At 42.5% G+C, this 27,361-nt stretch overlaps 1 protein-coding gene across 2 annotated transcripts in view; it reads right to left on the reverse strand.

Moving 5' to 3' along the window:
• Positions 1 to 2,324: 2,324 nt before the first annotated feature.
• lmx1bb (LIM homeobox transcription factor 1, beta b) overlaps positions 2,325 to 27,361 on the reverse strand; it is a 62,251-nt gene continuing 37,214 nt past the window's right edge. For both annotated transcript variants that reach the window (XM_064967113.1, XM_064967112.1), the window contains 6 exons: positions 10,772 to 11,004; positions 9,077 to 9,252; positions 8,169 to 8,246; positions 7,679 to 7,745; positions 5,059 to 5,220; positions 2,325 to 3,756 (listed from right to left, as the gene is read on the reverse strand). In XM_064967113.1, the coding sequence (XP_064823185.1) occupies positions 3,605 to 3,756; positions 5,059 to 5,220; positions 7,679 to 7,745; positions 8,169 to 8,246; positions 9,077 to 9,252; positions 10,772 to 11,004 (868 nt within the window). In that variant the 3' untranslated portion in view covers positions 2,325 to 3,604. The remainder of the gene's footprint in view (positions 3,757 to 5,058; positions 5,221 to 7,678; positions 7,746 to 8,168; positions 8,247 to 9,076; positions 9,253 to 10,771; positions 11,005 to 27,361) is intronic.

Below are 27,361 nucleotides of genomic sequence, written 5' to 3' on the forward strand. Positions count from 1 at the left end.
TGAGAAGCTAGAATCTCAGGTTTGTGTTGATGATGAGCGGTACATTATTTATGACAATAAGCAGTTTGTGGTTTGAAATGACAGGATATGAAGGCATGTGGATGGAATAAGGAATTATGGTTGGGAAAAGCTTAAACAACCAGCACATTATTGAGATCCAGAAGTGCCTAAGAGTGAAAAGGTTTAAAATATTGTGATATTCACTAATATGATATAACATCTTTAAATAATGGAATCCAACATGAATAAACATGATGTTAACTCTGCACAGTAGAGTACAATACAGTACAGTATATCACACTACATGCTTGTGTTTGCTGGTAACTGAGCTTACAGTTGTCGTCAGAGCCCTACACTGTGGGTTCACCTGGCCTGATGTCTACTAGGTGAGGTCCTGACCAACAGTCTTATTGAAATGCAAACACTCCGTGGGTGTGCCAGCTCCCTGTGTGTTTACTGTAAATGAGGCTCCTTTGTCATCCCAGTTTGCTGTGGCTTTCACTCTGTAATCAGTAATCACGACTCAGCCCATTGAGCCCATCAATTCGACCTGGTTCCTGAGAGGAGACATTATGAGGCATGTTCCCTGGACATACTGTATCTCCTCACAGCTGTAGAGTCTTAGTTAATCTATAATAAATCATTCCTAACATACTAATAATACAACACATATATTAAAAGGATTTTAGATAATATTGTACAGAAGAAATGGCAACTGCATTTGGCTATGGTAAGACTGTCATAGTGGAGAAATGACAGCAATTCAGCCAGGGGCCATAACTCACATAGATTAACAAGGTGATATGGGTGGTACCCATTTCCCTGTCATTTGTATCTGTAGACACTGAGGTGTTTGAGCTGAAGTGGTAATGTAAGTGATGCTCCTTTAAGGAGTGGCAGGATAATAACAGAGAGACAGGAGAAGATGAACGACCCTATACCTTCCAACACCTGTGATGTCAGATCTCTAGGTTGATAAGGAAGAGATATACTACTGTCCCAGAGAGAGGAGGCCTTCAGCAGCTCACTCACGCCACAAGCCCTCCAAGCCTCGGTCGTCACCATCACAGCAGTAGATCTCGCACGCATTGTTCTAGCTGCTGGGGAGTTGTCTTCAGGTGGACATTTATTTAATACCTCACTCACTCACTCACTCACTCACTCACTCACTCACTCACTCACTCACTCACTCTGTCACGGATCCCTCCGGAACTTTCATCACGCACACCTGTCCCCTATTCCCACTGATAAGTATTTGTATATATGTGCCCTTTGGTTTCCATTGGGTTGTCGATTAATGTTACTATGTCTGTTGGTGCATGTGAGTACCTGTGCTGTGTGTTTTGGGCTTTCGTGCCCTTATGGATTGGGTAGATGATTACGGGTCTCGTCCCCTGTGTTAGTCATTGTGCGCATGTGTTATTTATTCGAGGTACTCCTCACTCTTTTGTTTGGGTTTCAACCCTGTGTTTTGTATAGTGTTTGTTTGGTCTTCGTCCCTGTGCCTTTTCACGGCACGCCGTAATTTGGGCTTAATTTAAAAAACGATTACACATTTCCTGTGCCTGTCTCCCGAATCATTCATACCAACGTGACACACACTCTCATGTACGCTGTGCATGAAGCACAGAAGCAAACACACAGCAAAAAAAGAAAGGGCATTTACTACCCAGTTATGATTTTAAAAAATAGAAGTGAACATCCTGACCACAGCAGCTAAAAGCTAAACAAATATACAATTGCATGTGATTCACTGTTCGCAGAATGTCAACCTGCAGTCATAAAAGGACATAGAATGGGAGGATGAGGAGGACTATACAATTGAATGGACAGAAGTATCACTTCATTTAGTATGATAAAATAGAGCTAAGACTAGAAGAGACTGTAGGCAGTAAGCAGGAGGCAAGGCAAGGCTCTGGAGGAAGTGTCAGCTTGCCTGACCTTATTGAGGGGCTGTCAGGGAGATGAAGGATCACCCAGGTGGTATCTAGCCTACATTCAAGCAGCTGCTGGGGGTGTGTCTGGAGCCTACTCAAGCCATGCTACAGTATCCTGCTCTCTTTTTCGGTCACCCAAATGACCCATTTCTCCCCCTCTCTCCCTCCCTCTTCTCTCAATTCAATTTAAGGGCTTTATTGGCATGGGAAACATATATTTACATTGTCAAAGCAAGTGAAATAGATAATAAACAAAATGCTCTCTCTCTCCCCCCCAACTCTCTCTCTTTCTCTCTCCTTCTCTCAATAAAATTAAAAACGAACATGGTTGCAATTGCAAATTTCATCCATTCACAGAGTTTAATAAAAATAAAAAATAAACCTTGAGTTCAGTCGCTTTAACTATTACTATACAATGAAAATACACAATACAATGTTGAATTTGCTATTATGAGGTTTAGTCTTTTGAGTACAACAATGTTTTAGTGTAGCATGAATTAAGCTATTATCAGGAGATGGAAATATTGTTTATTCAATGAACCAATTGACTTTGGTAATTTAGCAATTTCTTAACATTAAAAATGTACATTTGACATGGTCTCAAATCTGTACAAAATAAATAGCACAATTTTGCTCATTTGCTTGGCTGAAGAAAAAGTTTTATGGTTGGTTCATAATTAAATGGCATACAAATGAATTTTAATAATCTCACCAGTGGAGGCTGCTAATAATGGCTGAAATGGATTGTAATGGCTGGAATGGAGTGAATGGAATGGTATCAAACCCATTGATACCCTATGTTTTTGATACCATTCCATTGACTCCATTCCAGTCATTATTATGACCCTTCCTCCCCTCAGCAGCCTCCACTGGTACTCATTAGTTACATAACAAAATATTGTCCTTTTAAATAAAGCTTTTCAGATTCATAAGTACCTTCAAGAGCATGTTATAGTTAAATAAATAGAATGTTTTCCATTTTTACATGCACAACCAATCTGTTTGGGGAGTATTTACACTAAACAGACACTACACTCCATATTTATTTTTCCAAATGTGTATATGTCGACGCCCGGACAAATACACACTCACGTCCTCTCTTGTGAACACACTGTCTATTTACTATGAACACCATATCTTCTCTGTAGGGCTAAAACTATCAATGTGATCAAGCTGAACGCATTTTAAAGAGGACATGGAGTTCAACACCACATTCTGACATCTCAACAATTCACATGATTTTTTTAAGGGTTTTTCACTTTTATGGTCATACAATTAACTATGGAGTCATGCATTATGAGAACTGGTAGGCTTGTAGTATTTGGTAAGAGTTTTTTTAAATCAGTGGCTCAATGAAATTTCTTTAGGTGGACAAAGAAAGATGTGCTACTTCTGTGAGAGTACTATACAAATATGCTACAAATAATCTCTAGAAAGGAGGAGGAAATAGAATCATCCCAGGGAATCTTCACGGTTGAGAAACTAGTTTCTCTCTCTTTGAGTCCATTGTCTGCAAATGATCCAGGAGTCACTGGAAGAGGTTGTTGCTTATGTCTTGTCCATAGCAGTGTGGAAACTCCTTGATGTGAGGCAGTTGAGGAAGTTGAGAAGCAGATTTTGTGGATGATCTGCTATATTACATAACATCATTTCTGTATGTGGTTCTTTCATGATGCAAAGTAAGAGTTCTGCATGGAATAGAGTCGGTCAATGGGTCCCACACGTGCTTGCATATTCACTTCCGAAGATGCCATGAAGCAGTCACTGAGGCTGGTTAAAGATGTGTCGCTGTCTATATCATGGAAAATTGAGTCATTACCTGTAAAGAAGAGAAAGAGAAAAATAAGTTGCAAGAATATAATCATGTATAATAAAAAATAAATACTAAACATGGCACATTGAATAAAAGCAAACTGCAACTTCCAATTGCACTGATAATACTGATGATGTACTGTATTTATGACTGTCTTGAAAATGAATAATTGTTAGTCTTGAATCCCACTTTGAATTAATAATAATATAATAATATATCCCATTTAGCAGACGCTTTTGTCCAAAGCGACTTACAAGTCGGCTGGGGCCACTACTTTTACATATGGGTGGTCCCAGCGGGAATCGAACCCACGACGCTTGGCGTTGCAAGCGCCATGCTCTACCGACTGAGCCACACAGGACCCATTACATACTAGTGTAATTCTGATAACTGTTTTGACAATAACTCTCTGAAGTCATTGTCCTGCCTCCCTGGGACAGTTACTATAGATCTGAGAGGAACATGTCAACAAAGAACTTAATATGCATCTCATCATTTCTTGTCCTATTATTTTCCTTGTGGGAATTGTTAACTTTATTGCACTCCAGATTTGAATGACACTGTTGCACAAGACGGGGACAGAGTGATGAAGAGGCATATCGTTTAATGTGTTGGCAATATCATCCTTCCCTCTATTTATCCCATAAAAATAGAGGGAGTGTGATGAGACTGGGACTTTGGGTGTTGCAATTGCAAGAAACAAAATGGTGGCTTAAAAAAATGATATCAAGTTGAAGAAGCTATCTTTTTTACATTGGTCAGAATTCTCTTCTACCCGTTTCACCCCGTGTAAGTAAAGGGAAGAATAGAACAACAAATTCAAGATAGATTCAAATATTTGTTTTTTTCTTGCTTGCAGCTGCATCGTGGCACATTGCTCTACTCATCATGGTCACCATAGTTATTTTGCATGGTGGTACATTACTTCACTCATCATGGTCACCATTGTTTTGATTATAATTTACCGCAAGCCCTTTGGATTATCTAAAAGCTCTTCACATAGTCCGCAATGCAAACTGTCAGTTAACATACCAGAGCATGTCACCAAACCCCATGCATAGAGAGAACATAGCGAGTGATTGTGGGATGGGAGTAGGAGGGTAGTAGAAAACATGTTGGATTGATTTCAAAATGAACTTCAAAATAAACCAGTGGCCTGTTTGTGTCATCTCATGTGGGGGGGGGGGGGGGGGGGGGGTTCTTGTACTTTGTGCGATATGCCAAAACCAGGGGTCTGTGGCCTGAACACATGTTCCACACTGGGGAGTGTGTGAGGTTGAGTAGAGGGGCAGGGGGTCTGATGCTCACCATATGGGTTCATGTGGTCTCCGGGCATCTGTGGGGGGGTGAGGCCCTGCTGGAAGGGGTCCGTACTGTAGCCGTTCTGATCCATGGCAACCAGCTGCTGCTGGGGCGGGGCCAGTGGCGTGAAGGAGTTCATCATGCCCTCCATCCGATTGGACATCACCTCTGTAACACAGCCAACCACACGGAGAAAGAGTTTACATTAAGACTGTTGTGGAAGAGGCATTTACTTGATAAGCATTTTTCAGCTGGAAGGAAAGCCATCGACTCTAAATCTAATATAGAAACTAGACCAAAAGCACTGTCTCCATGGAAACCCTCCCTGCTCTGCTGTGGCCAATGGAGATTCTCCCAGCATTTCCTGATAGAAGGCTGCTCTTGAATCACTCAGAGGTGAGTGGGACACACACACAGCCCTTGTTGCTTTAAGACTGGAGCTCACCATCCTGCACTTTCCTTTACATTGGTGAGCCCTTGTGAAAAGATGTCTGTCATTCATTTATTTTTAGTTCCAGAAGTTCTATATGTTCTTGAGATTTTTTCTTGTTTAAGTTAACAGCACAGAGTGGATTTTGTTATCTTAAATACATACAGTGCCTTCAGAAAGTATTCACACCCCTTGACTTATTCCACATTTTGTTATTACGGCCTGAATTCAAAATGGATTAAATAAAGAAAGAAATCACCAATCTACACACAATACCCCCATAATGACAAAGTGAAAACATGTTTGATCATTGCTAGACAACCATTTTCAGGTCTTGCTATAGATATTCAAGTAGTTTAAAGTCAAATCTGTAACTCGGCCACTCAAGAACATTCATTGTCTTCTTGGTAAGCAAATCCAGTATAGATTTGGCCTTGTGTTGAGGTTATTGTCATGCTGAAAGGCACTGTAAATCCTATCTCCTCCCATACAATCCTATCCACAGTATGCACTTTTGGGGATTTCAGGGCATGACCATATTCCTTTTCCTAGAGAGTTTGACAAAAGGTCCATAAATTAACACACCACGAGGTCAGTTTTACAAACTGGTCCATAAAATGAAAGCATTATTACATTAAGTTTATACTGTATCCGAAAATGATTCAATGATCTTCATGGCTTTTCAGTACCAAGGCAATGTCGGTCTGTTCAGTAATACAATGTCAATGTAAGCCTTGGGATTTCCACAGAAAATAAATATAGAGCTCCTTTAACTTGTAAAACTGTAATTTCTCTAGTGCAACATCTCTTAAATCATGAATCTTATGTCTACTGTATGTCTGGTTTTGATTCTTCCTTCTCACTGTTATAATTCTTGTGTTTTCTTACCATATTTTGTGAGATGCTTCCTCCATAGTGGATGTATGCCTTTCCAATTAAGCTTTTGTCTATGACTGGAATGATATCATTACCACCATTTCATTTTAAAATCCCAATCTAATATGCTTTGTAAACATTTTACAACTGGTTTAGGTTTTTTGCCTGGCAGTGTGTTCCCATGCCATTATCTGCAATATTTCTTTATTTTCCTCTGTTTTTATTTGCTTTGAAGATTGTCTGTGAACACGTGTTGGTGTGGCTCTAACTTCCTGTGTGTATGACATCATTTTTTTATTTTTTTTATTTAAACTTTATTTAACTTGGCAAGTCAGTTAAGAACAAATTCGTATTTACAATGACAGCCTACCAGCGAACAGTGGGTTAACTGCGTGGTTTAGGGGCAGAACAACACATTTTTACCTTGTCAGGTCAAGGATTCAATCCAGCAACCTTTTGGTTACTGGCCCAACACTCTAACCACTAGGCTACCTGAGATGCAGTATCTGAACGGGGACACGAGAGTTGGACCTGGCTACAGCATGCAGACTACAGTACTCACACAGAACAGGTCATCTAATTTACAAGGATGCTTAACAGGGTTTGAGCTGTAAATCTCCCCACCCACGCACACAGTAGACACGGTCTCCCTTGTATCACGCCTGACTGGGGCCACAGACGCTAGCTAGCCTCCTCCACCCACACACACAGTAGACACGGTCTCCCTTGTATCACGCCTGACTGGGGCCACAGACACTAGCTAGCCTCCTCCACCCACACACACAGTAGACACGGTCTCCCTTGTATCACGCCTGACTGGGGCCACAGACGCTAGCTAGCCTCCTCCACCCACACACACAGTAGGCACGGTCTCCCTTGTATCACGCCTGACTGGGGCCACAGACGCTAGCTAGCCTCCTCCACCTCCACACACCAGTGGACACTAGGGATAATATGAGGGGGGTCACACATGAGCAGAAGCCATTACGACCGTTCTACTCCCATGGTTCGCATGTTCCTCAATTAATGCCATGCTTTAGAGTGGTCACACAGAGCTGTGGTGTACAGTATGTGATTATCCTGCCTCTGTGCTTCTCATTGAAGTGTCATGCTACACGTTTAGCTGGCTGAAACATAATTTTCATTTCTGCTATGTGATAATCCCAGATCACCATTTAAACATCATGTCAAATGCAAAATAACTGTCTAAAATCATGGTAATAACAGCTGTTTTTAAACTACTGAAACCGCTATTAAAAATGATACTGGGACAGTGGGTGTTGCCCTATTTCAGGCTGAACTGAAGGATGTGTACTGTACCTTGGCCAAGCCGTTGAGAATTCTGTTGTTCCTGTTGCTGCTGCTGTCTTCTTGCCAGCTTCTTCATCTGAAAGAAGGAGACAGAGTTTTAATGTACTCCCCAAACTAACATGTGCTCTTTTTAATTTGAAAATGATGCTCCTTGTTGCTCACCCCTGAGTGAACTACAGGAACACATATCTGACTGTACTTCATTATCAAAGGCTTTTGAAGATAATATCAAAAAAGGCAGTGGGTGGAGACATCTAATGGAAGACTGAGGTAGATTTGCAAGCATTGCACTTTAACTTTACAGAGTTGAAAGGAATGCAATGAAAAAGTTAAATTTATCGTTGATAGCTGTGGTGATTTGATAGCTGTTTTAGAGTAAGTAATGTTTTGCCCTTTCCAGCCAATCCATGTGCACCATTGCTGTTGTTACTTTGTTCTCTTGATTAGTAACAAATAACATCATATAATAACACTGCCTTTGGGGTGGTTATGCTCTCACCTTGGCTCTCTGGTTTTGAAACCACACCTGTACCACACGAACACTGAGACCTGTCTCAGCAGCCAGAGTCTCCCTCACCTTTAATAGTCAACACAAAAGCATTTCAACATCATACAAGAAAACAAACTTAACTACAGATTGGAATCGTATGTGCTTTTGAAATTTTTTTTGTGGCATATTTCCAAGTGGGCGACTTGCCTCTATTTTCTTTGATTTCAAATGTTGAATTAATGTGGCGGTCTTTTTGGACTGCTTGGTTACTGCCTCTTCAAAGCTCTGGACAGAGTGCAGTGAATGCTTTTAGGGCCTACGCTAAATGCAGTTCCTCTCTCTCAGAATGTCATTTGGCGCAGGGCAGGCGGGCTGCGTTACCCTCTACCTCAGTTAACACAGACCAGAGTGCTGCTTGCCACTTCAAAGCACAGCTCTGAGGTGCTGGAGAGTTTTTGAATTTGAGAATTTGATTTGTAAAACTACTGTAGGCCTCATGGCATGCATCCAGTTCTCCACATGCCAGTCTGTCCAGGGGGATATTCTAAAATATTAGTGTGGATTTGTATCGACCGTATACCACAAAAGCACGTCAAAGCAAGCTTAAAAGATTGATTTTGTTTCACAAAACCCAGGTTTCAGTTCACAATGTGTGTATAATGTAGCCATGCAGACATTTCAAGTAGCTTTTCCAATGTAGGCCATTCTTACAGGTAATTTTCTGTACATAAACTTGCTCCTCAGCTACTTTTGAGCTCAAACTGCAGCCAGCTGTCTTCGCGTAAGAGGTGAAATAGTGTTAGTTTTCAGCTCTGTTCAGTGTTCAGTAGGCAGACAGTGGTATTGTATGTGTCTGTCTGTCTGTCTGGTGAGAGTAGAGCTGCTGTGGCAGAGATCAGGACAGGAAAGGGCCTCACCTTTCTGCAGGGTTTGGAGGATACCTCGAAGGAGGCTTTGAAAGCTCGTCTCTGCTGAGTGGTCAGAATGGTGCGTGGCCGCTTGGGCCTCCTGGGGTCTTTCCCATCATCTCCCTTCCCCTGGCCTCCCGTGCCTTTCTCCTGCTTGATATCCACATCGTCATCGTCACTTTTCTCTGCATAGATAGACAGACATTTTTCACCAATATCAGCATGGGTTTGAGCTGACAACATCCCTGACAGTCTACTGATAAATATATGGTCTGTTCTTTTCAATTCCAAGAGATTCAGACTCCACAACTGTATCCATAATGAATGGAGACACATGTGGTTTTAATACATTTTTATCAATTTATTACAAAAACATTAGGCCACATGCACGACTAGACATTCAGAGGACTGAAAAGCATAATGAAAAATGCACATTTGTCATTAGATTTGACATTGTGTCATTGGTAATTCATTACAATGGTTGTTTTACACCAAATAAATCTTTGATAAGAATCCTACATAGCAGATCCACCCCAACGTGAAAAGGCATGGGAAATTAACTCAAGATATCAAAGGAAATGGGAAATATATATTTTTTAGAAACACACAAACTCAAAATAAAAGGAAAATACACATTGGGTCCCAACAGACAAAAAGACTGAAGGGACACTATGCATAAAGAGACAAATTGCAAAAGTTACCAAAAGGTGGAAAGCTGATGTAGATTTTATTGTCTATGGTAATTAAATGTGTCCATAAAGGGATCTTGATGTTTCTCTCTATTGGCACACATTAAGTGCTATCTTAACAAACTAGCTAAATTGCTTTATCATCAAAATAGTCTGCTAATCTAATAAGCAATATCAGTGTAATAGAAAGACAATCATAATTATAACACTAAACATAATGGCTTTGACTCCTGTGTTGAATAACGAATCCCCAAATGCATTAGTAAATAATACAAGGCCTGTGTGAGTGAAAGGCAGTGTTCTCAGAAGCAGCAGCAATGTCAATTCAAGCAACAAATGATGTGGGCTTCCAGTGATTGCTTAGAGATGCACACATCGTGGTTCCGTTCTGTAAGCTGTCATCTGGTTCTGATCATCTCTACTGTAAATAGTGTGGTGTAGTAGGCCAAACGGTATTTCTCCAGTTGATTTCAACATTCTGTCTGCTGCATACGTCAAGGTTATACTCTGTTCATGTCAACTCCGGAATTTTGGAGACCCTCCATAAAATACCAGTGTGATACACTGGGAGAAAACGAAGCGCGGAAGTTAAACAAATATTCCTATAAGTTGACAAAAGTGTACACAGGCACAGACGGTTTGTTATATTCTCTGCCTTTGTGTGTGTGATTAAATGAGAGCCAGATGGGTCTGAACAGTAAGGCTTGGTGAGATGCCTCACTGTATGGAGGCGAGGCGAAGATGCAAGGAACACAGAGAAGCAGATAAGAGGAGCTATGCTCGGCCCTCCGCAGAAAGACCCCAAATCCTCCCGTCAGTCAACATGATACACTGATTATATTCCTTCCAGCACAACAGCCCGCCCACACAAGAACCTAACAGCCATTAATACAGATTGGCTTCTGCTCACTGCCCATAATATCCATTAGAATAAAATGAATCACAAAAGACTGGGTGTCTCAACCAGAATATGTTTTTGGGATAGGATTTGGTCTTGGATAGGATTTGGTCCTACCTGAGTCAGAATCGTCTGGGCTGACAGAACTGAGCAGGTCCTTCTCCTTCTCATAGTCACTCTTACACAGCAGCTGGCCCTCCTTCAGGACAAACTCATCCCCTTTCCTCAGCTGCCGGTCACACACACAGCAGGAGAAGCAGTTTAAGTGGTACACACACTCCAGAGCCCGCATCACAAACTCTGTGGGGGCGATCTTCTCCAGGCATCCACTGCACTTGGTGGCAAACAATCTACGGAAGAAGATGAGAGTAAAGGTACCATTACTAATTGATGCATTGAAAACGTATGTAACATTAATATTATTATTTCATCACAGAGTCAAGGGGGTCTACTTAGTCTTCCTAGCTTGGCTTGTCACCATGGGCTTTTGATTAAGAGGGTTTGGGGGCAGGGGGCAGGAGGCTGTGGACTGATCCTGTGGGCAGCCAGTACCAATAAGTGATTCTTTTGACTGGAGCTTATGTGTTAAAGTGCCTAAGGTTGCCCCAGCCCCACGCCACACCAACAGCGCTCGGTCATGGGCACCCAAATGCCTCTTAGCCTCAGACAGCTGGCCAACATGGGGATCAGTCAGTTATAATGCTCAATTAGAATCCACACATTAAAACCCTACACATGTCTTTTCCACTTGTTTATCGTAATCACTGTTTCTCTGTCGGATTAGCATCTGATATATTTGGCCCTGTGTAACTTTTGCAATAGGTTGTCAGCATGGTCCGTTTGATTAATGCCTAGAAGTGGAACATGCCCACTGTGTCTCCTCCCCATTCTATTCTACACCCACTATATCTGATTATTCTTCTCCTCCTACATATCAGACCTCATCTAAGGTTACACCTTAGGCCATCCTAAACCAGCCTCTATGGTACATTGCAACATTACCAGTACCCAAACAACACCTCCATCTTCCTTTCTGTCCTTTCATGAAGATGTAAAACTGTTTGTATTGTTTTATTGGTTGCTGGGAGAGTTTTTAATTCATTTGTTGTCATTCAGAAGGAGCCCCATTAGCTGGAGCAAGGAACAGAGAGTGTGGTTGATCTTGGCCAGCCTTGAAGCTGGATTTACTAGCGTGCTCTTTGTTTGCGTTGGGTTGGAGGACAGCTGGCAGCCGCCTATCTATTTCTGGTGAACATCTATTTCATTGTGCAAGGGAGAGAGCACAGCAATTGACATAATCTGCTCCTGAAACAGGACAGGGATGAGCGATAGTGATGAATATGTGTAAATATGAGGGGAGAGTAACCCAGGGAAGGTTTTGTCATGCTAATGTTATTGTAGATGTTGATTTAAAATTGCTAGGGAGTTTGTCTGCCACACAGTTCAGTAGAGCAGCTGTTTGCATGGTTGAAACAAGATAGTACATGTTTGGTTGCTGTCTCTTGTGTCAACATCTCATATTAGGTCCATCTTTGAGCTGCCATTTACTACAGATCAGACTGTACTACAAATCAGACTGTACTACAGATCAGACTGTACTACAAATTAGACTGTACTACAAATCAGACTGTACTACAGATCAGACTGGTTCTACTCCAGTGAATGGGTCATTTTATAAGCTATCTAATAGTATTATCACACAATTGATCATTGACATTGATAATAGAGCAACTATGACATTTTCTGAATGATTATAACCTCCAAATAAAATGTGTAATACAAAATATTGCATTATTATCCAAAGAGGCGAACACATTTGACCTGAGTGTGAAAACTAGCCTCTGACCTTAATTTTCCCACACTGTGCTCCAACCAACTAGGCTATTGGAACCTTTCTCACTATAATGGAAAAACAACATATATCAGATATCAGAATTAGCACACGTAGGGTTGATGAAATCCTTTAATCTGTCATTTATTACAATACGTTAAGAAGATTATTATTCAACTATGGAAAAACCTTGAGGATAATCCCTTAAAAAAAGTACTTTTTGCAAACACGCTGACTTCTTGTGAAAACAACCTGCTGACCTACATCACGCACATCTGTTCAACAATGACATTACTGTGATCACAACAAAATATACTATTCATACAAACTTAATGATCACCTAATATGAAAAGTCAGACATTGCGTATCAAAAGATTATTGCAGGGACATCAAGCATCTAAAATTCAAAGTCTACCACAAACATATACACGTAAAACCAAAAGAGATCAGTAACACTGATAGCCCTCGTGGATCAACCATGCAGTTGCTTGGCAAATTGGCTATCCCTGTTTACACAAATCCACATTTTCACCTGCTTTTTCAAAGATAGATCAATAATCATTCATAGCTTAAGAAAGAAGGACTGTCTAACTGTTGCATGCTGGGATTGAGGGACATTGGGGGAGGAATGTGTGGAGACCAGCCCAGAGGTCCAGCTCTAATGTTTAGCTAATGATTGGCGTCTTAGTCTGAGAGTATAAAGGCAGAGGAAATGACTTGTTAGTATGGTTTTATATGTCCCGGGTTGCACAGTCACCTTCAACCGCTCTCTCAAATCTTCTCACCCAGATGAAAACATTCTTATTCAGTCCCTTCTTTCTTTCTCTTTCTTTTGCTCTCTGATTCTAATCTTGTAAGCCATTATTTTTCTATTTCCCCTCTCTGTCACTTTGCATTATTTTTGGTGCTGTAATTCCTATTTGTCCCTTCTGGAATCTTCCTGTCCCGCTTTGTCCTCTGATCTAATCCGGACTTCTAGCCTGTTGTTGGCCCCTGTTCCCCATTCTCAGTGGGGTTCAGATGGAATATCCATGCATGACGCCCCTTCTATAGCAACCACACCTCCACAGGAAGGCAACGGCGACTTTTCGGATGGGCAGAGAGGGCCTTTCAGAAGCTGGCAGCAGAAGTAAATCCTTCTCTAAGGAACAAGGGGAATTAGCAGGGAGCACTGGACTAGGGATTTAACCCTACCTCTCTCCTTTGAAAGGCCTAGTCACTCCGACTCCCGTGGCTAGCCACAATCAAACAGAAAGGGGGTGGAGGGACACGGTGCAGAGAAGAGAACACAGCTCCCTGAATGACACAAGCACTGGATTGTGGAGGACCCTAATCCCGCTTTAATACCTTTCCAAGTTCAGCTCCTAAAGAATGCTCTTTAAAACAACACCAGTGTGTGAGCAGTGAAGGCCGACCAGGGGGAGGCACGCCATTCAACCTCCCTAACATTACCTGATTAGCAGATAGAGGTCCAGGCGGTGGGGAGAACATGCCCACAGGAGACAAGGGAAAGACGTGGATTATATGATGATTACGCTGATCCATAAAAATACTATAATAAACACATCAACTTGGTTGTGCTGACTCCACACATAAGATGAACAGGGTCTGCAGTTTGTAGTGTAGGCTAGGCCTAATGGGGCAAGAGGGAAGAGATGCAAGAGTTGTTGGGCCAGCATTGTTAGATTATTACTTTCATCCAAACGCATAAATATAATTATGAATCATAAGACAAAAAAATGACCAACTGACTCAATCAAATCTATCTGCCAAATATCAATCAGTTTCTTCTGCTGCCAATATTAACCCCTCTGGAAGATGAGGTAGGAAGTTTGTTGTGTAGTCAGCCGCTGTCCTGTATGTTTACTGAGGACAGAGAGAGCAGGTGTGCTGTAAGTTTACTGAGGACAGAGATAGAGCAGGTGTCCTGTATGTTTACTGAGGACAGAGATAGAGCAGGTGTCCTGTATGTTTACTGAGGACAGAGAGAGCAGGTGTGCTGTAACTTTACTGAGGACAGAGATAGAGCAGGTGTCCTGTATGTTTACTGAGGACAGAGATAGAGCAGGTGTACTGTATGTTTACTGAGGACAGAGAGAGCAGGTGTGCTGTAAGTTTATTAAGGACAGAGATAGAGCTGGTGTCCTGTATGTTTACTGAGGACAGAGATAGAGCAGGTGTGCTGTAAGTTTACTGAGGACAGAGATAGAGCAGGTGTCCTGTATGTTTACTGAGGACAGAGATAGAGCAGGTGTCCTCTATGTTTACTGAGGACAGAGAGAGCAGGTGTGCTGTAAGTTTACTGAGGACAGAGATAGAGCAGGTGTCCTGTATGTTTACTGAGGACAGAGATAGAGCAGGTGTCCTGTATGTTTACTGAGGACAGAGAGAGCAGGTGTGCTGTAAGTTTACTGAGGACAGAGATAGAGCAGGTGTCCTGTATGTTTACTGAGGACAGAGATAGAGCAGGTGTCCTGTATGTTTACTGAGGACAGAGAGAGCAGGTGTGCTGTATGTTTACTGAGGACAGAGATAGAGCAGGTGTCCTTTATGTTTACTGAGGACAGAGAGAGCAGGTGTGCTGTAACTTTACTGAGGACAGAGATAGAGCAGGTGTCCTGTATGTTTACTGAGGACAGAGATAGAGCAGGGACCAATAAAAGGACCACCAGCAGGATCGTCTGTCCCTCCTTTAATTTGCAGTCAGGATCTGTGTTTCTCTCCTGCCACACCTGAGCGCACGGATTAGCCCATAAGACCCTCCTGTGTGGATCAATGATCACGATTCCAGCAGCAAAGTGTCAACATTTACCCAGGCCTTCTCAGCATTGGACCTCATCACTAGAAGAAGACATACTCTCAGCAGATACCTTTAAGAGGGCTCCCAGGGGAATCATTATCTCCTTCCAATCCTTTGTCCACACAATTCCTCCTTCCATCCTTATGTCTCTCACCATCTCTCTCTCTTCCCTCCTCACTCTTTCCCTCTCTCTCTGTCATGTATACATTCTGTCAGTTGAGATTCACAAAAACCCAGACTCTCACCTCGTTAGAGCAATGCCCTACTACAGCATAGTTGTATTCGATATGGTGCAGCTATGAACCCTCAAAGCACCTCTTCAGATGGAGAAGACCAAACTTTTTGACAAGCTTTGTCAGATAAAGATATTTCTAAAAAATATCCCTGCATGGTCAAAGGCTAAGCTCAGTGCAGCTGAGAGGCCTCAGCCTTGGGAGTCGTGGGGTTTTCACCTCCCTGTTCCTCTTCTTTCTTTCTCCTGCTAAAGCCCGCTGGAGAAGTATGAACTTTCCCTTTGAACTGATTACAGGCAATTTAAAGTGTGACAACATCTTAAGCTTTCACCACATGTTGCCAATGATTTCCCACTAAAGACATTATTTTCAATGCTTCTACCACAGTGATAAGGATCAGGGTGAGTGGGTGAGATAAAAGGGAAGGCCAGGGGAGAGAGAGAGGAATGGAGGAGTTTGTGATTTGATAATCAAGGTACATTTAGCAACACATGTTCCCATCTCACCTTCTCCCCTTTTGCTATTGAACAACCAGAGAAATAGCATAACAATTTAGTGAAGAATAGCCCAGGCTATTATGTCACCGCATCCCCTTCAAAAGAAAGAGAGGATCAGGATTAACCCACGAAACAGCTGTAAACTATCACTTTGAAGATCCTCCTGGTTTCACTAGGAAGCGGGTGGGCCTGTGAGGCTAGCCATGTCAATCAGCCAGACGTGAGAGATGAGGTGCATGGGCCAGGGTCACAGCCACAGGAAGGCCTCCGGACACTGATTGCAGACTGACGACCTGTGGAGTGATTGGTCAACACTGCATGGCTGGAAGTTCATTGATTTATTTACAGGCTACATCTCTGGCTTGAACTTTCTCCCCAACTATCCATCTCCACTGCAGTCCAACAAGAGCCCAAGCTGCCTGTGTCCTGGAGACCAAGGAGATGGGTGGATGGAGAGAAGGCTGAGAAGGGGGAGACCAGAGACCAAAGTTACTGATAAACAGCAGCTCCATAACAATTCCAATAACAGCAGCTCCCATGGTAACTCTGTTGCAATGAAGACTGGAGTGTAACATGCTGACCAGAACACACGCGCGGGTGCGTCCGCGTTGATCAACCAATTATATTAATTTGGGACAGGTTGAAAAAAATTTAACATTTATGGCAATTTAGCTAGCTAAGTATGGTTGCTATTTTACCTGAAATGCACAAGGTCCTCTACTCCGACAATTAATCCACAGATAAAACGGTGAACCGAGTTCATTTCTAGTAATCTCTCCTCCTTCAGGTTTCTTCTTCTTCTAACTTTATATGGCGGTTGGCAACAAACTTTAAGGTGCATTACCACCACCGACTGGACTGGAGCGTGAACCTCAGTTCATCTTTCAATCACCCATGTGGGTACATGCTCCTAACAACCAATGCGGAGATGGGAGAGGCAGGACTTGCAGTGCGTCGCGCGTCACAAATACAACCAAGTTCTATTTTAGTGCCTATCTACGCAGACGCTCGTTGACACGCTCAAGCAGTGTGAGTGCAATGATTCAATAAACATGTATGTGTACATTTCTTTTGCAATGCTCACACACACGACGCGAGCAGTGTGGTCAGCAAGTAACAGCGTGAATATGAGGATGAGGTTTACAGTTGAACAGATTTACTGGTTGTGGATGTATTTTCATGCAATGATGAATAAAGGCGATCCTTTTCAACTTTATTTCACCTTTTAGAAAATGACTTCATGTACACTTTTGCTGGTTACTACATACAGCGGCTTCTATGTTAGATCACAGAGGCACATGCTCTAAATATAGCAGCCTGAACTACAACCCTACTTTGTCTAATTGCTTACATTGATAACCACAGTTGCAAAACACACATAGAGGGCGACTTGACATGGGAGAGTATGGACTGTCATCATAACCAAATCAACACAAAACTTGTTAATTTACTCTCAATCCAATTTCAAATCTAGAGCACACAATTGTAGTCTAGAGCAGCATTACTTTTAATAATCCTAAAGGATATAGCTCAATAGCAGTAAGGTCTCAGCAAGTATCTTAGGTTGTTGTAAATAGATACGTGTAGAAAGTAATGAAGCCAAATAAGAAATGCCATCCTTCTAGTCCCCAGGGCCAGCTCCAGTCAGCTCTAAAAGCTGCTTAATCACCTCCCTCCCCACCCTTAATACATTAGCATAGTAATGGGCTTTAAATTGAGCCTCTGTTTTTTAATTAAACTCCCAGCAGGTAAAAGTAAAACGCATTAGAGGAAAATGTGCACACCACTAATGGCCCAAAGGGGCCTTTTCCATCACAACAACGGGTGGCAGGTAGCCTAGCGGTTAAGAGGGTTGGGCCAGCAACCGAAAGGTTGCTGGTTTGAATCCCTGAGCCAACTAGGTGAAAAATCTGAGCAAGGCACTTAACCCTAAATGCTCCTGAAAGTATCTGGTTAAGAGCATCTGCTGAATGTAACAACTCTCTCACAAGACTGGCATTTACTAAGATACCTTGTTGAAGCAAGCTACATGATAACTCATATGCACCTGCCCCAAAATTCCAATTTTGCGATATCACTATGTTTAAAACATTGTACAGTATAATGAGCCACCTTCTGGGATGAGGAGGTGTTACCCCCTCTGCCGGTCTGGCTCAAATTAACACAGTATTTCTATGACAACATGATTTCCTATGTACTGGAATACGGAGAGATTTCTTCAGATAAGCCTCTGGCCACACAGACTGCCAGCTCGTGTAACAGTAGAACTTTAGACCGTCCCCTCGCCCATACCCGGGCGCGAACCAGGGACCCTCTGCACACATCAACAACAGTCACCCACGAAGCATCGTTACCCATCGCTCCACAAAAGCCACGGCCCTTGCAGAGCAAGGGGAACCACTACTTCAAGGTCTCAGAGCAAGTGACGTCACTGATTGAAACGCTATTTAGCACCGCTAACTAAGCTAGCCATTTCACGTCCGTTACACTAGTCTAGGGCAATATCACTGTATTACACAACTCTACACAACAGTCCTCTGCTTTTAGTCAGTTGTGTCATGTCGTCTTTGGTATAAATATTAAATGTCTTCACATCGCTATATATGGCAAAATGTATCAACTTCTATACCTGCTGTTTGTTTCCTTAAAATTGCAATTTGTTTGTGGAGGTGTACTCTACTATAGCATGTTGGCCTTCCAGGATCCCCAGACACTGTAAACCCTGTGGGCACCACCTGGCAGTCAACTGTGGGTGAATAAAAGGACATGGAGAGCCTCATCACACCTATAGGAAAAGGTCAGACAGTTAATCAACCAGGGCCCTGACATGTCACTGCTGCCTATCATAATGCTATGTCTATCATTTACAAGACATTCTGCGGCACCAAACATCAGAAAACAGAGCCAAGAACAACACCCACATTCCTCCAAGCATTGATCAACCTGTTGGCTACTTAAGTCTGACATATGGAGTCCCATGGTGTTGTTGTTGAGTTGTTATCACCATCTTTCCCGTGAGTTTATAACAGAAGCAAATTAACCTGTTGAAACTCTGGGGGCGCTCTATCATTTTTGGATAAAAAGACGTGCCCGTTTTAAGCGCAATATTTTGTCACAAAAAGATGCTCGACTATGCATATAATTGGTAGCTTTGGAAAGAAAACACTCTGACGTTTCCAGAATTGCAAAGATATTGTCTGTGCGTGCCCTAGAACGTGAGCTACAGGCAAAACCAAGATGAAACAGCATCCAGGAAATGAGCAGGATTTTTGAGGCTCAGTTTTCCATTGTCTCCTTATATGGCTGTGAATGCGAGAGGAGTGAGTCAGCCCTTTCTGTCGTTTCCCCAAGGTGTCTGCAGCATTGTGACGTATTTGTAGGCATATCATTGGAAGATTGACCATAAGAGACCACATTTACCAGGTGTCCGCCCGGTGTCCTGCGCCGAAATGGGTGCGCAAAAGTCAGCTGCAAGTATTTTTCCACAGAATTCAGAGAAGAATGCAGGCTTCCACGAACGATATATCAATGAAGAGATATGTGAAAAAACACCTTGAGGATTGATTCCAAACAACGTTTGCCATGTTTCGGTCGATATTATGGAGTTAATTCGGAAAAAGTTTGACGTTGTAGGTGACTGAATTTTCGGTTCGTTTCGAGAGTAGGCGCATTATTTTCATTTTATTTGCGATTTTCAGAAATCGTTAATGTTACATTATGCTAATGAGCTTCAGGCTATAACTGTATACAGGTTTTTTTCATAGCCAAACGTGAACACAACGGAGCGATTTGTCCTACACAAATAATATTTTTTTGAAAAACTGCACATTTGCTATGTAACTGAGAGTCTCCTCATTGAAAACATCCGAAGCTCTTCAAAGGTAAATGATTTTATTTATTTGGTTATCTGGTTTTTGTGAAAATGTTGCGTGCTAAATGCTACTCAAAATGCTAAGCTAGCTTAGCATACTCTTACACAAATTAGTGAATTGCTATGGTTCAAAAGCATATTTTGAAAATCTGAGATGACAGTGTTGTTAAGAAAAGGCTAAGCTTGAGAGTAGGCGCATTATTTTCATTTTATTTGCGATTTTCAGAAATCGTTAACGTTGCGTTATGCTAATGAGCCTGAGGCTTTAGTCACGATCCCGGATCCGGGATGGGGAGTTTCAAGAAGTTAACACCATACAGTTAACCTCTATCTTTTTCACTCTGTAGTCAAGAGAGCGAGCGGGATAACGTTCTATGCATGTTAGGGAAAGAGTTGTGCTTCTACAGGTTTGGAATCATTATTTGACATATATTTTCACAGCAAACTAATTCTGCAGCAACAGGATTTGAACATTTAGTCCATAATGTTGCTTGATCGGTGGTTAGGGTATTAGCTGGACAAAAGTAGGTTACATGAAAAGTGCAATACTGTGAATACAACCATGTGTTATTGGTGGTTTTCAGTGAATGTATGCAAATCACAAAGCTCATCTGCACTTCCTGCGCTGCAGGAAAATTCGTAGCAACAAGAGTGATCAAATTAAGATCTCACATCTGTAGCACACAGTGAGAGAAAAGCTAGTGTTGAAATGTGAAAGGACAGTGAAATGGCTGGCCAGCAGAAGAGGCTGAGTACACAACTAAGCCGATGAGCAGGCAGCCAGGTACACAAGTGCTGTTTGGACAGCTGTAGTTTCTGAAGGTGGATGCTCAATGCAACATCACATTCAAGCCCTTCATCCACACATACAGTGTCATCACTCACTCTGAGTAATAGAGTGGGTGACAAAAAAACACCACTCAAATGCGCTACTCTTACGGTACATAGAGTATTGCATCTACATTGCATCTACATGATACATAGAGTATTGCATCTACATGTACATTTGCTAATTAATAGCATAATATTCAAGCCTAAAGCAGGTAACTGGCGGCCCTGGGAAGACCGACTGAGTTCCAATTTTGTATTTATTTCCCCAGTCGGTCTCAACTTACTGTTTCAACTTACTTTGTTTGTTGTGGCCCCCACCCCCATAAAAGTTGTCAATCCCTGGTCTAAAGGTTTAGGCCCATTATGTAATTGTAACTGTCTCTAAACTGGACCTTTATCTTGGATTCAAAACAGCTGAACTTACTCCTCTACAAATGAGGCAGAAGGCTGTGAATTACCAGACTGGTATTAAGAGTGCTCTGCTTCTTCTCACTCCAAACCAGTCAGTCTAGCTGAAAGTAACTGAAACTGTTTGTATGGCCCATCTCACCTGCCGCCCTGCTGGAGATTTGACATCTTAACAGCACATGCTCTGCAAATGAGAGCTGCCGAGAACAGAGGGAGGGCTGGGGATAGCTCCCATTTAAAGCCACTGTAAATTCCTCCGCACCCATTTGATATTTTTAATAACTCTATTGAGGGCCTCTCTCTGTCTGTCCCTTCCAAGCTAATCTAGGTGAGGTGTAGCAGACCCCCCATTAAGGGCTTGGCCCACTCAATGAGGCATCCTGGGTGATTGCTTATTTTGAGAGAGGGAGCTGGTGATGGCTAGCTACAGTTGGATACATAGTTCTAAGATGTTTTGGAGTATACTGCTGCCTATAAATGCCTACAGATACAGTCGGCTCTTATGACAGTGGACCTGAGTCCTGCTGTACTTAGGGCAGCAGTCAGGGCAGAGGAGGCTCTGGGCCTGTGTGCTCATTACCACCCGCTGCATCTGAGAGCTGACATCATCCTTCAAAAGAACAGTTCATAAAATAAACCAAGAGTAATGGCTAAAGTTCCAGTTTTTTTCTGTAAGTATAGATGGAGGTCTTTGATGATGAATAACCTGATCTTCCATCAAACACCAATCTAAGACGAAATGTTCAAGACACAAAAAAACTATAAACTCTGTAAACTCAACTCAACACAATACAGAAGCACTCCTAGGAATTAAGATGCACATGGTTGTTTAAATGTATTGAATAATGGGGTTCTAACAACAAAAACCTAGAATTATATTTTGGGACATTTTGGGGGGAAATAGATATGGAACATCAGCTTTTACATTCAGCGGTGAAATAGTTAAAAATAAACATTTGGAGCAGAGGGCTTTATAATTACTATTGACCCCAGAGGGTCCTGGACTAAGAAATAAAACAAACAGTAATATGAAGTGTTCTGCAAATATGCAAAGACAGGGTCTGGTGGAGAACATCACGTTTTGGTTTCTTTTCTCAGCTCCTAATCTGTGGGCGAACACAATATTAAAACGGCTTTGGATCCACTTGTGACCCAGCTATTCACTAATGAAAAATTCCACAGCTCCATGCAGAGGCCAATGGAGCTTGCCCCTCTACCACAAACCATGCCCTGTCCATCTTGTAGAGTTTACCATGGTTGAAAAGACACTGGATTAATAGGTAGAGCGGGAGAGGCAGACAATCTGGAAGAGAATCCCATGTGTGTTTTGCCCCTCTGCTTCCGCTCATCTTTAGGATACTGGTGCAGACAAGTGTTTGCCCAGGTTTTAATGATCAGCAATGAGGTGGTGATTATAGTGATGTTGGATAGTTGGGTGAAGGGCTCAATTTATTCAAAAGAGATTCAGCCTAAGCCGAAAATCAGTCACAAGAGAAGAATCCCAGGCAGCCAGGGCTTAGCTATTGTCCACTGGTCTGTTTGTGTTCCTGCTTTTTCACTCTCTCCACTGATTCTGTCTTTCTCAGCGACGTAAACCTCTTAACTCAGACGGCTCCGATCCACTGGTTTGATATCACTTTGGATGGAGATCAGCTTTAATTATCCTTTGGTATTATCTTAATTACAGAAAAGTACTGATGAGAAGAAATCAAAACCAAAATGTTACATTTCCAGCACAATTATCACAAAAATATATTTCATTCATATTTCACTCAATGGTCCGGAATTGAACATCCCCCTTCAGCCCTCGTGTTCCTGTCTGGCTAAGTAAACAAATGCACATTTAATAGGCATACTGTAGGTTGGCACCTAGCTGTGAACAGCATAGCACACAGAGAAATAAAGTCAACAGCTACTCATCTGACTCCCATAGTTGACTCTGAAAAACTATTTGGGCTGTAAAATGAAATCTACTATACAGATATTGTATCAGATTGATATAACTTCATAATGTCATACAATTTACAAAAGACTCTCTTAAAAATGTGCAGTATTAATTCCAAAAGGTTTTTGACAGGGTATGCCCAGAGTGCAGGCAGGCAACTTAACCATACTGTAGTAAGGCTCTTAAAAGATCTGGTTAAATATTGTTTTGTGGGTAAGCATGTTGCCATGGCAACATTGGCAGGAGCTATAACATGTTTGTGATGGATGTCCTGGAGGGTCTCAGCGTGAGAACACCACAGCATCCCTGCCACAGCCAGGACACAGAGGCAGTGTTCTTTAAAATACATGTTCTAGGGAGGGAGCACAGCACACATTAACCAGGGAGATGTCTGGGATGCTGATGGGAGAGGAGGAGGTTTACTCAAAATCCCATTGCTGCTTCTTCTAGGGACAGAGTTCACTGAAGGGACCTCTGTAAACTCTGGTTCTCTCAAAAAATATAATGAAAGGCTTTTTCTAGACAGGGATAGCAAAAGCTTTAGAAGATGAAGCCACAGACAATGTAAAATGATAGAGAGAACAAATGAGAGAAAGTGGGACAGGATGGGGGGAAAAAACTATATTTTTCAATGACAGGATGTTTCAGGACCCAAAGGCCAGGGATTAACACTGAGATTAGCATACAAAGAATATATTTGAATTTCTGAACCGCAGGCCCCTTCAAAAGACTAAATCCAAGATTAGCAGGTGTTATGCTAAAACACGTTTTGTGTGACATAGTTACACTAGGCAAACAAATATGTCTTTAGTGTGAATGGTTGGCATGAATGTAGGGCCGTAGCCATAGAAACCATCTGGTATCTCAGAGCCTTGGAGAGGGGGGACAGTGTTGGAATGTGGCAGACAGAGAGAGGGGCACACACACACCACGGAGCTAACCAAAAACCTGCTGTTTTCCCCCAAAAGCATAATCTACTCCGCTGCTCTGCCTACAGACCACCTATAAATATCAAGTATCTTTGGCCGAGGCAAATGAAAATGTTGTGAGATCACAAAGCTTTTCAGTGCCTGATTATCTCTGTATTGTCTATGTTTTGTGAGAGAGGAGCCAATTGAGGAAGATTTAAATAAAACATGTGAATTCATGAAGTGAAGCATTCACACAAAACATGCAATTTACTGAAGATTGACATTGTGACGTATTGTCTGTGTTCTAAAATAGATGGACATATGTGCGCATAAAGGCTGAAGTCAGGTGCTTTCATTTTGTTGACAAAGAATTGTCACTCATATATCACTGCACCAATGACAGGGAGCTGTGAGCTTTTAAAGAGAGAGACGGAAACTGCAGAGAATAAGATCAGATAGAGCGATGGCCCAGGATTCCTCTGGAATGTTAGGGGAAGAAGGAAACTGACTAGCTGAAGCATTCTGGACCTTGTGCCAAAGCCACAGCATGACGCATAGACCAGCAATGTCATAACGAGGTCAGTTATGGTATGATAATACAACTGAAACATGGACATGACTTGGTTTTGTTTTACACACAGATATACAGTCACAGAACTGGTCTGGTGCCACTCCAAATCAAAACGCTGGAAGAAAATCCTGCACTCAAATACCACTTTATTAGGTATTGGGTTATTTTCAAATGCTAACACATTTGATTTGACACTGTTATGTAATTGGAGTAAGGGATGACAATCAGAGAGGAATATTCAGCATTTTCCCTGAGAGGCAATCATCAAACGAGAGGGCAATCATAAAATCACTTGGAAAGGTCTGCACAGATTCATTAAGAGGTAAGTTGCTGCAGGCAATGAGAGGGTTAGCAATTAAATCCTTGTTTGCACATATTAAGCCTTAAAGGCACAATGCAGACATTTTTTTAATCTCAATATCAAATCATTTCTGGGTAACAATTTCATCAGCTGTTGTACAATATAATACAAAACACAGGAAAACTGAATTTTGACTGCACTGGGCCTTTAATATTTCTGCTGCTTTACAGTATACAATATCAAGTCTGCAATATTTCCTAAAATAACATTTACAACATTATTTATGTGGACTGTTCTGTGTTTTAAACCTTCCATCTTGAAAATGCCACAGCACCTGAGCAGTAGTATAGTCCCTTTGTGAAACTGGAATGATTAGGCTGCATTTACTATGTGCAGAGAGCCCAGCAGTTTCTATAACAACAGCATACAGAACATCAAATGTGCTGCAATATAGAGAGACGACCATGAAAAGCAATTTCTCTGCATCACAGCGATGAGAGTAACATATTGCAATGTTTAGACATTGTGCAAGGAACAAATAACAACCCCAAAAGAACAATAAATAGTTGTCTGAGTTGTTCCTTACTTGCTGAAACTTGTATTGGTATATCTGAATTGGAGGTATTTTTGTGTGTTTCATCTTGAATGGGTTTTTTCCACCATACTTGTTGCCATCTTATGTTACCGTGAGGCTATTCTGTTCATGTCTTCAAGTATTCAAGCATGCATTTCGCCTCCAGTGATCTGGCAAAGGAGTTGTCTGTCTGAGATGCCCCCCCCCACAACATTTTCGTAACTCACTAAACTATGGATGTGAGTTGGATGCACGCACACGCGTACACACACACACACACACACAGCTCTCTTTCATGCGGTTGGCTGAGTGCTTGTGTGAATCACTCCAGCTGGAAGAGAACAGGTTGGACAAAATTCTCACGTGGAGCCTTCGAGGCACAGATGGGAACGGTAAAGCATGGCAGAGCACGTCCACTCTCCCCACAATCCAACCCACACACTGACTCCCAACATTCCCTACCAGCACTGACCACAACACATCTCACTGGTTGAACCATGGCTCCTGACTGAAAACTACCCCTCTGACTATCCACCAAGGGATTTGACCCATTTAGTTAGAAGTATTTCTTAAGGCCAAAAACACCTCAGCAGGACTTCTTTCTAAACATACCCTGTAAGTGCCATCAGCTGTGAGGTAAGAGGATGCACCCTGGATAACAGAGATCCAACCTTTCTAGGGTATGTGACGTTGTACCAGCTGTATGTGCAGTGAATGTGGCTTGTCTACCAAACACCATTCACTATACAAAACAACTGATATGGATCTCGATTTCTCTTCAGAAAGGGTGACAGTGAATGTATCCTCCTACACTGACAACCTTGGTGATCCCTCTCAGCTAGTGAAAGGGTGTGTATTCACAAGCCAATTTTACACTCCCTTTGGGCACTTGCAGCCCCCTCATCGTGGCTGGGAGCAGCCCATTCTCTGGACCTGCTTACAAAAAGCAGCTGTTTATATAATGCAGTGGCAGCACTTCATGTTACAGAATGATAAATAAAGGGGAAGACGCAGAGCTTAAAGCTAATGAAAAGCATCTGAAACACACAGAAAAGTAGGGGGAAAGGCACACAAGCACCCACACACACAATATGCATATAAGCACCCAGCAGGTAGGGGTGGTGAAGCACAGACTCAGCCAGAGGTCATGGGGACGTGCTGGGTGGCTAAAAGGACGACGCGCCCCACCAGCCGAGGTCAGTCCCAGGGGGGTGAGGGGGTGTGTGGCCCCCTGTGCCACCAGGGCCTGCAGCTCTCCTATCCTCAGGGCAGTCACCCTTCTCTCCACCTCCCACCTCTATACCCTAATGACAGAACCCTGAGGCCTTGTCACCCCCACACTACCTCCCCGCCCCTTGCCCCACTGTCCTTCCCAGGTGCCTGTCAGAGGGGTGTCTGCTTCACGACTGGTGTTACCATGGCCCAAGGCCCAGTCTTTCATTTGAAGTGCCCTGGTCTAGCTCTGCCACAGCCTGAGCCCATGGCCCGCGGCCTGGGCCATTGTCTGGCCTCAGAGAAACACCATTATTTCAACTCCATTTACTGTGAGTAAACACTGAGTGATGAGCCCCCCCACCCTGTCCTATCCCTCACACACACACACGCACACGCGCACACACACACACACACACACACACACACACACACACACACACACACACACACACACACACACACACACACACACACACACACACACACACACACACACAATTCTCTGATTCCTCTCTCCCTCTCCAGATTGTCACTCACTAATTCACTTTCCAGCATAGAGTGGAAGACAAGCCCCATGTGCTTCTGAGTACGCTTTCATCACTGAATGGGTTTTAAGGGCTGCTGGTCCTATGGTGCACCCTTATAAATAATATTCACAACACACTGTGACCATACTGTGACCACCATGGTTCCAAACAACAACAAAAAGTTATCAGACT

This window comes from Oncorhynchus masou, chromosome 1 (genome assembly GCF_036934945.1).
Source record: "Oncorhynchus masou masou isolate Uvic2021 chromosome 1, UVic_Omas_1.1, whole genome shotgun sequence".
NCBI classification, from domain to species: Eukaryota; Metazoa; Chordata; class Actinopteri; order Salmoniformes; family Salmonidae; genus Oncorhynchus; species Oncorhynchus masou.